Below are 16,771 nucleotides of genomic sequence, written 5' to 3'. Positions count from 1 at the left end.
AGGTACCACTTCGGTGGGAAGGTAACAGTGTTCCGTGCACCTTGGTGTTTAGTCATGCCGGCCACATGACCACGGAAATGTCTTCAGACAGCGCTGGCTCTTCGGCTTTGAAACGGAGACGAGCACCGCAACCCTAGAGTCGGATTCGACTGGCTTTCGAGCAAGGGAACCTCTACCTTTACCAGAAAATAGGGAGCGACTCTGGTAATCAGGATGGAAGTCCATAGCCTGAACGAAGTACAGGAAAAGGTTTGCCATGCAACTGTTTTCCATGTAGTATTGCTGGTGGTGATTGTGGCTTGATGTTAGTGTTTAGTAGTTCATTCCCAACAACAACAACAACAAAACACTGTATCTTTCCCTTGGCTCATGACCCATAGCAAGTTCATAATGTGAATGGATGGACAAAACAGATTACCTGCCCATTCAGTTTTATTACCTCGAGTTTGGTTTTGGCATAAACCAAGTACTTTGTGGCTGGTGATATAGTTAACCCATGGTTATAGCTGATCCCATACCTTGATGTGCCACGGCCTGCCTGAGGCATCAAGACATATTAATTTTATTTCATGCATTTTTATCTCACCCATACTTCAGGGGATGTACATAATACTCCCCTCTTCCATGTAGTCATCATAACATAACAACCATGTGAAGTTGGGCAGGCTGAGTAACATTGACTGGCCCAAGGTCACCCAGTAAGTTCTGTGGCAAGTGCGGATTTGAAGTTGTGCCTCCCTAGACCACACAGGGTCTGTGCCAAGATTTGGCATGCTCCAGATTGTCATAAATTATCCCCTTCCCTCTCCAAAACTCACCAGCATCTACCCTCATAATCACTCAAAATCTTGGATCACTGACCAGGTATATTTAAAAAATAAATAAATAAGGAGATGGGTGGGAGAGAAATGGCCATGTGGGAATGAACACGCACACACACACAGATCCCATCCATTGCTGTGAATGTCTGGCACACAGAGAGAGATCCCATCCATTGCTGTGAATGTCTGGATTTATCTTGAGGCCCTTATGATAAGCTCTCAGGCAGTATCTTGTCTTGTATGAATGACAAATAAATAAATATCCAGACAAACACATGGACAAAATCTTACCATTCTATGGTAATAACAATACTAGCATTAACACAGGGTTTCAGAACCTCACCTGTATCACCTCAGTAATCCTGTTATCAGCCCTGTAAGGAAGATTGCTATCCCCATGTTGTATATGGTAGAGGGGAGCGGATAGTAGCTTTCTTAAGGCCATATAAGTGACAAGAGACAAAATCTGAAGCACAGATATTGTCGTTTACAGCTCAGCCTCCTAACCACTACACTGTTTGTTACAGGTCTCTGTGAGGAGAACTATGCTATAAGTGCCAAAGCACATGAAGGAATTGAACAGGAGGAAGGGGACACACAGCAGCTTTGGGAGGAAAAGGCCTACGGCAGTAATGAGACCAAGGAGGATCAAGACGAAGCGCAGCTGCACGAACACAAGGAGCAAATTGAAACTGAAACATACCTAGAAGTGAATGAGAATGCAACGGCAGAAGATTCTGAAGGGGCAGAAGGAGTCATGCAGAATGAAAATAATGGGGAGTCTCATAAAAAATGGCAGGAAACCAACAGCGAAGAATGTCTTCCCATCGATCCCAGGAGTAACTCTCCTACGGAGAAACCAAAGGAGCAGCCAAGCTCCATGAAAAAAAGCGATATTTCCCGGCACAGTTATTCTCGATACAATACGATATCCTATCGGAAGATCCGCAAAGGAAACACGAAACAGAGAATCGATGAATTTGAGTCCATGATGCATTCATGAACTGAAGCAGAGAATCTGATCAGCATGTTGAGACTTCCCTCCAACCACTGGGACAATTCTTCCCCCCTTATAACATCAAGTTCAAAATTTCCTTTTTGAGTCTGATCCAACTAAAGTGAGTCATGACTAACTCTCATTTGAACCAATGGTACAAATTAGTTGTGACTAAATAGTCCCATTGCTTTTAGTGGGATATAGTAATGGCAAATTTTAGCTGCATTCTGTCCAGTATGTGTAATTTAAGTATGTACTTCAAAAATGTAACCGCTGGTGTTTCATTATGCAATAACAAACAAATAACTGCAGTAGATAAATGAACACTAGCCTGATTTAACCTAGCCTGATGTTACAGATAGAAAAAAAATCAATCTTTTTTTGCATTGGAACTGAAGCAACAGACAGACTTGGACTAACTAGTGAACATATAAATGCATACAAAATAATCAAGACACTTGGGCATTATGGTGATTTCCTGATAATAGACTAGACTAGAGGATCCTATTATAATAATAAAAGTGATAACTCTTTTTCAGTTGCTGTGTTCTATCTTTTAGTGAGCTTTGGTATCATTAAATGTATGGCAGTTTTCTTTACCACTCTTCTCCCTATATACTATAGTATTGTTGTGATAAAGCAATTGCATAGGTTTACATATAGTCTTAGTGACCAAGAGTGTAATCCTGTGCACACTTGTTTGCAAGTAAGCCGTACTGAATAAGTAGGATTTATTACTTGGCAATTTTCTACTTAGCAAAGTAAGCCACACTGAATACAGTGGGATTTACTAGTTGGCAAACATGCAAAAGATGGGTTAAATCAATACATTCAAGGTCTAAAAAGTCTTGTATCTGTTGTATCCAATCCATGGAGTTCAGTCCACAGGTGCCCTTCTGCTTATGGGATGGTATCTTTCATTTGTTGCTTATGGGATGGAATCTTTCATTTGTTGAAGGAATCCTTCTGCTTAAGGAACCGGATAGTGTCAGTGAGAAAGGCCGACGAGGTAAATAAATAAATCTCTCTTCCAACACAATAATTTCCAACCCCATGTGCAGAAGCTTTCTGTGCTTCAAAATGCAATCACAAAAGTGATGACATCAAATACAGAAAGTTGTATCCTATGCAGGGGGAGGCTGGCCTTTTGCTGGGAAGCTTCTTCGAGAGCCATGGGTTTTACCCAAACTGGCCTAATTAATTAATTGGTTGATTGGAGAATTTAGTTCTTAGTGAGAGCTGGGTAACTTGGGACCTATTCCACCTTCGTATACCAAGATCCTTCTTCCAGAGAACTCACAAATGAACTGATGTTTCAGGCTGATGTTTAAATAACAGAGTTTTATTGAAAACTACTAGAAGGCAAAACACACATACAAGAAATATACCGCAAGGTTGGCTAAGAATAATAGAGTGAGATGGGGGAAATAGATTTATATCTACCAGTCTTGAAGAGATTCCGGTCTGTCCAGAAGGTTAGAGGTGTTTTGAAGAGCAAGGTGACCAGTACCTTGGGTATGGAGTTACACACACACACACACACACACACACAATTGTGAGTAGCTTGGCTATATTTATACCCAAAAATGATACCTGAGGGTATGCTGATGTGGTTGCATCAAAAGAACAATAGTGAGACCTGGACAAATGGTTAATAGCTGTACCAGAGGGAGATCAAAGGATTTGGCCGAGCTTGATTGCTTTCCCAGAGCCGATAATATCTGTGGATGCCCCTTGATATGCAGAATGAAGAGGAACTTCCAAATGTTGTAAATATGCTAAGTGGGCAAATGGAAGGCATGAATAAAAGGTGTGATGCTGTTTTCCCGAGAGACCCCCATGTTGTAAAATACACATAACTTTAGGATGGGTGACAACTATTATCAAGCCAGCCTCCTTTAAGATACTTTTTCACGGGCTGTGCCTGCCATTCATTCCTTGTCCTAGGCCAGGCTTAGGAGATAGAAATTAAATCTATCAGGAGTGATTTTTACATGAATTGTGTATGGCATTACTTCCTATTGGAGAACCAACTGCTTCTCTGTGAGATGGGACTGACTGGTAACATGGATGGCCAGAAGTAAGCTGGGTAGGGTTGTGAACTCCGGGCTTGGAAATACCTGGCGATTTGAGGGTGGAGCCCTCAAATACCATGCAGTCCACCTTCCAAAGCAGCCATTTTCTCCAAGAGAATAAATGTTTAAATAAATAAATAAGCAAGCAATTTATGGGGTCTGGAGGTCAGCTGTAATTCTGGGAGATCGCCAGCTCCCACCAGGAAGTTCAAGAGCCCATGTGGTGCTGGCAGTGGTCAGGCATGCCATGGTGAGGATGGCAATCGTGTTGGCTTGCTAAATTCATGTTGTCTGCTTGCTTTGAGCCAAACAGGTATCAGCTCTCCCAAACCTGGAGGGCCTCAGCAAGACTCGTCTAGTCTCCCAGTCTGTCCTGATCGTATGACTCCCTTCTACAAAACAAGGGCATTGATCTGATGTTGGAAGCCTTGCTAGGACTTGAAGCTGGATCTCTACTGGCCTGTACTGTGTTACTACTAAAGGCTTCTTTAATAACGAGTTTTACATTTTTGGCAGAGTCAAATATTGGTTTGCATTTTTGTTTTGTCCATCATACCAGGCAATTCTTTATTGTCTAAAGAGAAAGAAAAGGCACTTATTTATTGTACGAACAAAACACTGCCCTCATTGTACCAGTGCAAGTTGTTTATTTGACCTCCAGCTTGTATGAGCCCAAAGGAGCTTGCTTCCGTTATAGTATGATGGTTGTTACTGTGGTTGTCTTGCAGAAGATGTAAACAAATCCTGGACCTTCAAGAGAGATTTCCTGTTGAAAACTATTTCATTCTGAGTCAAATAAGCCTATGGCTGCTACTGCCTGCAATTCTGATTAACTGGGGACTAACAAATGCTGCTAAAAGATCTATTGGGGGTTACATATTTTAGAGGAAATGAAACCATGGCTCATGAAATATTCCTAAGAATGGAAGACTGTTTCCCAATGAGACAGGTAAAGCACAGACAGAACTGTTATTCAAGTTACTTCTTGGTATCCCAATGCAGCAGAACATCAGCAGGTAAAGCTGCTTCCATCTGGGTTTGAAAGAATTTTGCTATCATCATTCAGCTGAAGAGTTTTTGTTGTCATTTTTGCTCCCTGATAAGAAGCAAATCCAAAACCTCCAGGTGGCAGAAACCAATAGGTTAACTAAACTTTGGGGCATCGGATGTAGTTAGGTGGAGATGATAAGCCAAACTAGAGAAGGGGAGCTGGGGGGGAAGAAAGTAAAGCTAGAGATGTCGGGTGGTGTGGGAGTCATTGCTGCCCATTTGATAAGTTGGCAAGGCTAAAGGTGGTGAGAGACTGCAGTTGTTGTTGCTGCCAGCCAGCTGAACTGGCAAAGTGAGAGGCAGCAGGGGGGCATGGGAGTCGTCACTGCCTCCCCTGCGGAGCTGGCAACACAGGCGGGGTGGTGGTAACAGAGAAGTAGGGGCACAAAAAAGGGGGTGAGTGCCAAATGAGGTTGGGGGGGGAGAGAAAGAGGGGATGATTGATCAAGAAAGGGTGGGGAAGATGAGAGAAAGCAAAGGCAGGGGGACTGAGATGCCATCTCCCTGCAAGTTGCTTGCAGATCCCCACTTTTTGTATATTTTTAGAAATGACACGAGCATTCTCATATTAAAGTGGTACCGAGTAAAACTGTCCCTAAAGAAGTTTTTAAATGTTTTAGTTTTTTTTAAAAAAAATAAATAACAGAATGATAGAGACATATGTCATTTATCATGTGATTGCATAGGTATTCGTATGGCTAAACCAAAATGGAGGAAAAGGTATCTCAAACCACCTTTGCCCCTTCATGCCACCCTTTTTTGTTTGAGCAATTTGTTGTGAAATAGTGTGAAAATATTGTTCCATGTAGAGAGGATTGAAAGAATTGCCCCCACTCTGATTTGGCTTCATGGCCAGATGGTATCATAAAGCCAGATAATCAGAATGGCTACATATCACTGGGAATCCTATTAACTCCTTCAGCACTCTGATTTGTAACAGTTTGTACTGTTTGTAACAGTTTCTTGTACCTAAATCTGATTGACTGTGTGTTGACACAAATGGATTTTACCAGCGTAATCCATGATTGGCTTGGATCAGTTAAGGGCAAAGTCCATTGGTTTTAAAAAGAAACATTATGGGAGTTGCAGATCTAGAAAAGAAATAAGAGAAATGATTTATTTATAAAATGTATATCCTGCCTTTCTGCCCTTATAAGAGCTGCCAAGACAGCTTACAATCTAAAACATACATAATAAAATACATTATTAAAAAACCCTCCCAAACACACTTCTTTAAAACAACTTTAAAAGAGTTTTAAAAAACAGAGCCAAAATACATATAAAACAGGGAATGCCAAATGAAGCAAAATATCCTTCACCTGCTGGCAGGCGATAACAACAGGAGGGGAGAATCTCCCTGGGGAGAGAGTTCCAGAGCTTTGGTGCCATGACTGAGAAGGCCCTCTCCCATGTTGCTACCTGCAGGTTCATAAGGGATTAGGTGGTCCTTCACATATGTTGGTCCCAAACCATATAAGGCTTTGACAGTCAAGACCAGCACCTTGAATTGTGCCCAGAAATGAACTGGAAGTCAGTGTTAAGTGGACCGACTGGGGTAATATAGTCCCTATGACCCAGTTCAGTCCACCATCATGACTGCAGCATTCTGTACCAACCAAAGCTTCTAAACACTTTTCGAAGGCAACCCCATATAGAGTGCACTGCAGTAATCTAATCTCAGTGTAACCAGGGCATGCACCACAGTGGTTGGATCTTGCCTGTCCAGGGAAGGCTGCAGCTGGCTAACCAGTCGAAGTTGGCAAAAGGCACCCTTGGCAGTAGTAGGCCTGGCTCCAAAAGCACCCCCAGGCTATGGACTTGATTCTTCGAGGTTGAGTGCAACCCCAGCCATAATGGGCGCCAGGTCAGGCCTTCTGTCCACCAGTGGCACTTCCATTTTGTCAGGACTGAGCTTCAGTTTATTAGCATGTATCCACTCCAAAACTGCCTTCAGGCACTGATTCAGGGTTTCTACAGCCTCCATGGGATCAGCTGGAAGCGTGAGATAGATCTGAGTGTCATCTGCATATTGGTGACAATTTAGCTCAAGTCTCCAGATGACTTCACCCAGCGGTTTCATGTAGATGTTAAAGAGCACAGGGGACAAGACGGAACCTTGTGGGATTCCAAAGGCCAAGAAGCTGAACAGCATTTCCCTGGCACCAACTTCTGAAACCTACCGCCCAAGTAGGGCTGGAAGCACAGCCTCCCAATCCCAGTCCGGACTGGTAGTCCAGAAGGATACCATGACTGATGGTACTGAAAATTGCTGAGAGGTCCAGCAGAATCGACAGAGTCATACTCCCCTGTCTGTCTCATCCACCAGGACGACCAAGGATCTTTCAGTCCCATAACCAGGCCTGAAAATGGACTGGAAGGGATCTAAACAATTTACCTCATCCAGGAAGGCTTGGAGGCAAGAACCAGCACAAAAAAATGGTAAGCAAGGAGGTAGTGATGAAATTTTTTGCCCCTCAAAAAATCCCTCTATTGGCCTGAAAATGTTTGTGATACTCCTGAAACCACATTCCAAACAACAGCTCTGAACTGCAATAGATATAGATACACCATGTAACAGAGGTAAAGGGGGGGGGGAGGAATCCAGTTCCCACTAACAAGATGTTTCCGGCTGAATGCTGAGAAAAAGTGATGTTTCCCTTGCAGTAGAAGTGCTACAACGGAGCAAGAGTTGAGCATTTACTGTGATGTAAAATGAACCTGTGAAGAGATCCTAAGAAAGTAAGAAAAGTTACATAAAATTACATTAAAAAGCTCATAACAGGATTCAATGACAGTGGAGAAAATTACAGTAAGAATGATTTAATTCCAATTTAAGTAACATTTTTATCTCCATTTTTGTAAACAACTTCTTTGTTTTAAATACTAATTTTCCTTTAAAAGTACAGATCTGAACACATAGAAAATTTTCTATAACCCCCATCATATTATATAAAAGTTATTAGCTCAGATTTGAAAATATATATAATTAAAAAAATAAAATAAGAAATTAAGGCACCCCCTTTGAGTTCATACAGAATCATGGATTGATCTCTGAGCTATTTACATTGCATAGTAACATATTCAGATTTCTTCCCCTAAAAATTCTAGTATTAATATAAAATGCATACATTTTAACTTTGGAAACAAAATGTATGCAGGGCCACTTGTTAATTTACACCAGGATCAATTTATTTAACAAAGAGCACAGCAGGTAGGATAATAATAAATGATGCAGGAAGTCACTAACACACCTGCTTGGTGTTCTTACAGTGATCAAAAATATCACCAGAGTCTCTTTAAATAGCAAAGCTGTGAAAGCCTTGCAGAAGCTGCGGTCAGATATGAACAGGGAAGTCCACCAACGCTACTGTTATGTCCTGTTCCCCAGTTACGACGAGTTGAATTTTGCTTTTCGAAATTAATGGAATTTTTTTTTGAAAAGAGAGTCAAAACAGAAATGAAATGGCTGCCTGAATTGGACACTGAAAGAAGCAATTGGCTGAAATGAGTCGACAAAGCGAATCAAGCCACCAAATGAGGCAATGAAATTAAAATAACTAAAATAATAGTTTTTTGTGCATCCCTATGCAACACTTTTTTTTCTGTCAAGAATGAACTCTTCAGACATCTAGGCAGTGCAGCATTCCTCTTTGGATGGAACAGGATCTGCATATACAAGCAAGTTAATTGCAATTAATTTATATCTCGTTAATTTCAATGGTACTTAAGACTGGATCAGGTCTGTATGTAAATAACTTCTATGTAACATCATGGAAGAGTCAGTCAGTGCTATGACCTTTGACAACAGTGGTCACATATTAGAAGGGATGGAAGCTGCTGTGAAAATAGAAGTGCTGGCCGTCTGACAGATGGGCATGCACAGAGATCTGTAGGGAAGGACCTTCGGGTTGTCTTTTTTTGCACTTCTGATGACTGGACACATCAAGCTGCTTTGAACGGAGTCAGACTATTGGTCTATCAAGGTCAGCACCATCTACTCTGACTGGAAGCAGCTCGCCAGGGTCTCAGGCCAAAGACTTTCATATCATCTACTACCAGAGTGATTTCGGGGATTGAACCTGGGACCTTCTGCATGCAAAGCAAATGCTAGCTCGCCGTGAGCAAAGTTCTGTATTGACTCAAAGAAAACCAACTTGCTGACTATGTGGGCTTTGTGAATGGTCAGGTGCTTGGCCTGGAAATCAGACATTGTGCAGGGGAATATCAGGATGGAGAAATACCTGCAGGTGCTCATTTTTAATTTTTAAAAAATCTTTGGGCTCCAAAAGAACTCATGTCAGCAATCTGTTACTGTAAAAGCAAAGAAGGCCCTGTTTTTGCAAAAAGAAATGAGAAGGGGGCTGGTTGGTGTGCTCTCTCTGTGCTTCTCAACACCGCAATGTTTCTTGTCCCAGAGGGGACACAGAAGTTGCGCTGTGAAAGCATATGTGATACCAACACTGAAGACAAATTTGTTCAGACAAATGAAGGACGAGGCTGTAAGTGGCATGATGGGCAACGCAATGTGACCGTGACATATGGCTGCTCCATGCCTGCTAAATGACAAGCGATGGGCATGTCAGCAGACAGAATGTAATGACATGCATGCTGTTGATGAAACATGAGTGCACAGACAACATCTGTCTAATTTTTCTGATAGTGACTCCAGGCCAGCTACGCTAGAGGATGGGGGCAAGGGGAAGGGAACTGGGGAGACAGCTGGGAAGGAAGCCGACTGTGAAGTCTGTTAGGCAAATCGATATTTTGGCAGGCTCATCTTGTCAAACGTTGTCAGCACTGACATGTGATGTGACAGCCATGTTATACAGAGGCCCTCTAACAAGATTGTAACAGGCTGTAAACACTCTGGATGAGGGAAAGCTTGACTGTTATCGGGCCTGTACAGTGATGTATATTATGTTCGGAGAAGGGGGATGCAAATCCCCAAGCCTCTTGCCCTAGAGTGATTCCTCTGCCTTTGGGTACCGACAGTGACGTGGTCCTTCAACTGGTTATCCCAGCAGTGGTTCACCGGGGACTGCTTTGAGTTTCAAAGGGCTAAGGATGCCAATGTATGGGCTGGGTCTTGAGTCATTTAATGTCGGCGGCCATTCTCAACTAACAAACACCTGTCATGTCAACTGCTTCGTGGAATGAATCAGTGGTAAGATGGTGGCAGGTGGAAAAAAGAACGATGCCTCAATTCTTTTTTTAACCAAGGTTTTCCACATACAGAATTATTCTGTCAGGGAGAATGTCTCAATCCAGGCTTCTCACAGTGATGTTTGAGCTGAATGTGCCCAGAGCGATGGGTTTTTCTTTCCAAAGAAACGGGGAAGAATGTTTCAGTTAATGGGGCAGAGGAAGCCAGATTCGAAACAAGTTTCCACGCTCTGCTGTTTGAAATTACACTGCCAAACAGCAGCATGTTTTAAGAGCATTTTTCAATGATTTACTTTTTATACCTCCTATGGGAGACAGATGTGCTCCCAAGGAATGACACATTTCCTGTTTTGAAATGGCACATTCTAAAATTTGACTCTCCATGCTGTAGGCTGAGCTAATAAAACCCAGCAGCAGATATCCCAGACGGGCCGTTGACAGTCTGCCCACGCCTCACACTCTGGAGTGCCTCCACTTTGCAGAACTTTGCAGTAAGCCTTTATATTCATTGCAGGTCAAAGGGTGTGAGAACAAACCTGCATACCCCATAGAGGTGGCATTAAAATTTCTTATACAGGGAGTGACTAACTATCTGAGGAGGCAGCTGTCTATAGCCATGCAGTAGAAAAGAGCAAGAGTCCAGTAGCACCTTAAAGACTAACAAAATACATGTCAGGGTGTGAGGTTTCATGAGTCACTGCTCACTTCTTCAGATATCTGAAGAAGTGAGCCGTGACTCACGAAAGCTCACACCCTGCCACGTATTTTATTAGTCTTTAAGGTGCTACTGGACTCTTGCTCTTTTCTGCTGCTACAGACAAAGATGGCTGCCCATCTCGATCTATAGCCATGGAGTTACCAAGCACTAGTGCTCTCACGCACAGCACTCTGTTGCCCAAGCTGCTGAAGAAACATGACCATTCTGGGTTCAGAGTGGCCAAAAAGCTACAACTGGCTTTGCATTGCAGAGGATGTTCTAAAGTGGTCACCATGAAGTATGTGCCTGTGTGTGATTCTTTACTGCAAAAAGTGGTTTAGCTCAGTGAAACGATTGTTGCTCCTGCACTTAGGTTGCTTTTGAGCATTTTCCAGTCTGAATACCTGAACAGGATCATCTTGTATCCACTTGCATTCTCATTACAGAAGCTCTATCGTTCACATATTTCTCGTTTCTAAATGTGCAGGCAAGTTGTGCTTTTTTAGAAAGAGATGGGGATGAAATGATGAGGGTCTGCATTTAGGGTTGCCAAGTCCCCGCTGTATGCACAGCGGGGGACTCCAGCCGCGGTCCGGGAGTGTGTGCGCGCCGCAACCACGTCACCCGAAAGTGACGCGGCCCCGCCCCTGGTGCGCCCGGCATGGCTGCGTCACTTCCGGGTGACGTGCTGATGCCGGGCACGACATGTGCTTTGGGGGTGGGGTTCCCCCCGGGGCCCGATCCGCCAGCGGCGGGTAATGGGCCTCTGGGGCGGGGGTTTCCCCGCCCCCCAGGGGGACTTGGCAAGCCTACCTGCATTCCTGTTTCAAGTTCCGCAATGAATACATATATTCCAGAGCCAGCATCAGCATACCCTGGTGGGTCCCGTTGTTGTTGACTTGGCCTCCATCTCCGCACTTCCTTTCCACTGGCACACCTGTCCTTCCTAGCTGATTTGTTTGCAAGTGCTCTGCCACCCATGCTCACAAATGCCCCAAAGTGAATTATTTTATAATTTTAATGTTGTTTTGAATTGTTTTAATGTTTTATGGGCACTGCCTTGGGGACCCTGATTGGGTGGAAAGGCAGCATAAAATGTTTTAATTAATAAATAACATTGTTGGGGAAGGGCATTTGGGTGGTGCGCAGCAGTAACACTCCTGGTGGCTACGGCAACAGCACTCCCAGCTGCACACACTGGCCAAGGCATGGGGAAAGGACACAAACACTGGTGGGTGGGTGGGAAGGAAGGCATGAGGGGCCTGGTGGTGGCCAGAAGGGGGGGGGACTGAGCACTATCTGCCTGTCCCCCCAAACCCCTGGAATTGGCCCTGAGTCATTCATGCTAATACACTGCTTTCCCCACTTACATACAGAAATGCAGGAGGATATCCCAGTGGTTCTAATTCCAGAGTTGTGGTGAACAGAGACAGCATTTCTGATTCTTGTAGTCCAGATACTTTTGACTTGCACTTATCTTTGCAGCTTCTTGAAGGAGTCAGGGTTTGTCTTGTCAGACATTTTCAGAGGTTTCTCTCCCCCTCCCCAATGTGTCACGCCCAACGTTTGCCATGGCTTTGAAGTAGGTGCTCACCTGGCTGCCACGATCAACCCAGTTTGACAGACATGAGTGCCTATGCTCAGGCAACAGACTTGGGCTGTCAGTTTTAGATATGAAAGTTTACTAGGGTCTTAACGGAGTTTTTAAAATGGGGGGGAATTTAAGAGATTGAAAGCTCCAAAAAAATTTCCTTTTTAAAAGTCAGAGCTACGTGAGGCTCTGTTTGCTTTACACTCTAAAAAGGCATACTGCCATAGATCTAGAAGGAAGCAACATTGGAAAAACTTTCTTGGTCTGACAATTTGCTTCCGCCAAGTAACCCTTAAGGTAACATGCCTTCCTTGCGTTAAGCCACATTAAACCAGCTCTTTCTTCTGATCTTTCCATCTGCTTCTCTGAAAGGGATGGGTTTCAGTCGTGGCTAGGAACTGAGCTACCCGTTTACTTTCCATCAGAAGTTTCACGGCTGTCATTCTTGAATTTACTGGCTCCAGCTTCTGGTTTGCTCATGTTTCTCTTCAGTCAGCATAATAATTTCCGAACTGCCACTTCTGATAAGGATTGGAGGTGGAACAAATGTTTACCCTTAGGGCTTTCTGAGACTGATCCACTTCTAAGCACGTGGCCTGTGGATGATGTTCTAAAACAATGTGATCCATCTAAAGAGAGAGGGAGAGAGAAACACTGTGAATGTTTTGTAATTTACAGAGCTGGTAAATTTCATTCGCTTGGTACCAGAGAAAATATTGGTAGATTATGGCCTCAGTCACTAGCTGTTAGATTCAATATGTATTGGTTGAAAAGGAACCTTGGGTAGTACCCAAAATTTACACCCGTTCTCTGGCCAGAACTTTATCATACCTTCTTTTGCTGCACAGCTTTTTAATACTTTGAAAATGCAAAGAGCAAAATTCTCACTGTCTAGGTGGTAATTATCATGCAAAGGAAATAATCTCAGATGGCATTTGAAATAGATGGCTACTTACTACAGGAAAGCTTGGCTTTCACGTTGCATGATTTCTCAGCTGATGGAGTATTAAGAACACTTAACTGTGATGAAAATTGGGTTGGGTAATTTGTTAATTACATCCAAGTGCCAGGATGAGAAAGTGGGTTGTGACATTGCAAACAGTTTGAACGATACAAGGAGAGGTATTCTGATTTATTTTGCATTTGGGTGAACTATCTTTGTCTGATTTTCTCAACTGATGAAGTTCAAAATGTTAACCACCAGTTGATTTACGGATGACTCAGACTAATTTATCCTTTAGAAATATCTCTATAAGGGTGCTAACAAATTCACATTGAGATTTAGGAATGAACATCTGAATTTAAAAGTAATATGACTTGGGACGTGCTTGACAGACCAGCTCTCCCAACAGGACCTTATAGGTTACCTCAGGTCTCCTGTGAGATCCATTCACCTGAACTCATTCCTTTACAGCAGGGGTGTTAAACTCATTTGTTACAAGGGCTGGATCTGATATAAATTGGGCCAGGCCATATGTGTCATAAAATGTAACCCCAGGTAGCAAAGATATTGAGGAATTTCACATTACCCTTTTTAAGCCGGTTTGAAGCCGTTTTTGATCTGTCGTGGAGTAAACCGGAATAGGGCTGCCATTTCACACATGGCTTTCCCCTACCGGTAAACAGCTGGATCTGAAGCGGTTTGTCATTTCAGACTGCACTGCTTTTTCCTGCTGTTTTTCGCCTGCGCAGCGATCGCCGGCTTTTTTTTTTAACGTTCGCTTTAGAGTGCTGTAACACAACACTCCAGGCATTCCAATGGGGTTGCTATAATGCTGTTTTGCTGTTGTGTCATAGCACTATAGCACTCTAAAGCAAACGTTTAAAAAAAAGCCAGAGATCGCCCGCATGGGCGAAAAATGGCAGGAAAAAGCGTTTTGGATCCAGGAGAAGAAACTGAAGACTACTTGGAAATGGTTTACAGGTAAAACGGTTCAGCCCCGTTTCCTGAACAGGACAGAAGTGTTTGTGTATGAAAGTACAAATATATTCTGGTAGGGAACCGGTTCTAAAACGGTTCTGTCTGAAATGTCAGACCAGAAACTGTTTGGGAACCATTCCTGAACCGGAATATATCACCTGTCTGAAATTCCTCGTTAACATTATAAAGGACACCGACAAACACAATTAAAGGGTTTTTAAAACTTAAAATACAAACATGCTTAAAACAGTAACACTCTTGCTATATTTTATTTAACAGTCTTTAATAACTGACACTTCCAAACCTTTTCCCCCTACCCTTAAAAGATGCCTACCTAAAATGGAAAGGAATTTGGCAATGCAATTTTTAAAATAAAACATCAAGAAAAAGCACAAGAATCACAGCAGAAACTAAAAATAAAAACTAAAAACATAAAATGCTCTGAGCCTAGGAAAACATGAAGTGGCTGGGCATTGCAAGCCCCCCCCCCCCCCACAGGTCTACTCAGAATGGCAGTGGCTCTCCAGTGTAATGTCACCTTTTGCTGTGGGTTTCCAACTTAGAGTACTCACTCAGGCACCTGATCTCAGGTCCATTCAGCAGAGACAAGCTGGTTCAAAACATCAGCCCTTTATTTAGAAGCAGACAAATTCAACTGGCATACAAACACTGGAATCTGAAACTCCACTCCATTGAAATACATTGCAGCTCAAAAAAAGCTGCAAAGAAAATGTGGAATGGATTTTCCATTAAGGTTTCTGGGCCCAGGTACTCTGGGAGTGGAATGACAGCCCTCAGAGTGGAATTCCATTCCCAGAACACAGCTGCTACTCCCAGGGACCGTCATTCCACTCTGGGGGCTGCTATTCCAGTGCCAGAGTAGTCTATCTGGCCTAGAGACCTTAAAGGAAAATCCGTTCCACATTTTCTTTGCGGCTTTTTTGGTGTTTTAGCTGAGAGGAGCTTCCTGCTGGAGGAGAAACTGCGAAGACCAAACCCAGCTAGCTGGGAAGTTTGCAGCCCCGATCTGAGGACAGGCAGGGGAGGAGGTGGGGGTGGAGAAGAGAAACATGAGCCTGATTAAAGCCCTGGGTGGGCCGCTTTCGGCCCAGTGGCCTTAGGTTTGACACCCTGCTTTACAGAAACACCTTTTACTCTCTAGAACAGTTTGCTAGAAGTGAGGACAACCTCTGTTTTAGTCCAGTACCACAAGCAGTGTAAAGCCACCCTTTATTGGTTATTGAACCTACTCTGAAAGAGGCTGGAGAGATGGCTTGGATGATAAGAATTAAGACATGGCCAGTATAGATATTTTCTATTTTCTTCCGGCTTAAGATTTATAAGGCAATTGTGGAAAATACACCTACCCTAATGTCTTTTGGCCACAAAGCCAAAACATTCCTTTTACCTATATTTTTAAACTGAGGGTATTTGATCTTTATACCTGTTTTATGATTTCCTTCTGCTCTGAGGTCTATTTTATGGATATCTTCATGCTTTTTTTTTTTTAACGGATTGTTTCTTTTTTATATACTGGTAACTCGCAATGAATTTTTGATGCTTTTACTTGTGAGAGCAGGACTCTGGGGAGGCAGCATTAAAAGCTCCTAAATATGGACAAGGGAAGCTGTTTCTCCTCCTTCTTGAACTGCTTTGTTCTTGAATTCATCCAAACTCCGAGCTTCAGCATTTTCCAGAGGCAACATTTCAGGCACATATTCTGTGACTAAGGAGAAGCGAAGGTTATGCGGCATGCCTCTCCCTCTTCAGGTGCACTGCACGTGCAGCAGTAGGCTTCCCTTATGCCGCTGCACAGACATAGCTGTGCAGCCTTAGCAATCCACCTGATCAGCACTTGTCACCTGATTATTCTGATCACCTATTTGGAGGGTGGAGGGTCGACGGAGCAGGGTCAGTGGTGTCAACTTGGATTGCAAAGTGCCTACAGCACAAGATAATAATAAGAAGAGATCGGATTTATACCCCGCCCTTCACTTGGGAGTCTCAGAGCGGCTTACAAACTCCTTTCCCTCCCCCTCCCCACAACAGCCACCCTGTGAGGTGGGTGGGGCTGAGAGAACTCTGTCACAAACGGCTCTTTTTCAAGGACAGCTGTGCCAGAGCTTGTGACTGACCCAAGGAAACATCAGCAGGTGCAAGTGGAGGAGTGGGGAATCAAACCCGGTTCTCCCAGATTAGAGTCCGTGCACTTAACCACTACACCAAACTGGCTCTCACCAAAGAGGCCCCACTGGGGCTTGAAAACTGCTGTCCTCCCTCAAATCCTCTTCTTCTTTCTCTCCCATGTGGTGGTGGAAAGTGCCATCAAGTCACAGCTGACTCATGGTGACCCTGTAGGGTTTCCAAGGCAAGAGTCGTTCAGAGGTGGCTTGCCATTGCCTGCCTCCATGTCACAACCCTGGTATTCCTTGGAGGCCTCCCATCCAAAGACTAGC

At 43.5% G+C, this 16,771-nt stretch overlaps 2 protein-coding genes across 2 annotated transcripts in view; one reads left to right on the top strand and one right to left on the bottom strand.

Moving 5' to 3' along the window:
- ERMN (ermin) overlaps window positions 1–1,885 on the top strand; it is a 17,372-nt gene extending 15,487 nt beyond the window's left edge. The window contains exon 2 of the mRNA XM_015411562.1: window positions 1,349–1,885. Coding sequence (XP_015267048.1) covers window positions 1,349–1,824 — 476 coding nt within the window. The 3' untranslated portion in view covers window positions 1,825–1,885. The remainder of the gene's footprint in view (window positions 1–1,348) is intronic.
- A 10,997-nt stretch (window positions 1,886–12,882) lies between these two features.
- GALNT5 (polypeptide N-acetylgalactosaminyltransferase 5) overlaps window positions 12,883–16,771 on the bottom strand; it is a 53,340-nt gene continuing 49,451 nt past the window's right edge. Inside the window, exon 11 of the mRNA XM_015411529.1 lies at window positions 12,883–13,023. Coding sequence (XP_015267015.1) covers window positions 12,883–13,023 — 141 coding nt within the window. The remainder of the gene's footprint in view (window positions 13,024–16,771) is intronic.

This window comes from Gekko japonicus, unplaced genomic scaffold, assembly GCF_001447785.1.
Source record: "Gekko japonicus isolate JY-2015 unplaced genomic scaffold, Gekko_japonicus_V1.1 scaffold6, whole genome shotgun sequence".
Lineage (NCBI taxonomy): Eukaryota > Metazoa > Chordata > Lepidosauria > Squamata > Gekkonidae > Gekko > Gekko japonicus.
Note: the sequence above shows the minus strand (reverse complement) of the source record. Positions and strands in the feature narration are given on the sequence as shown.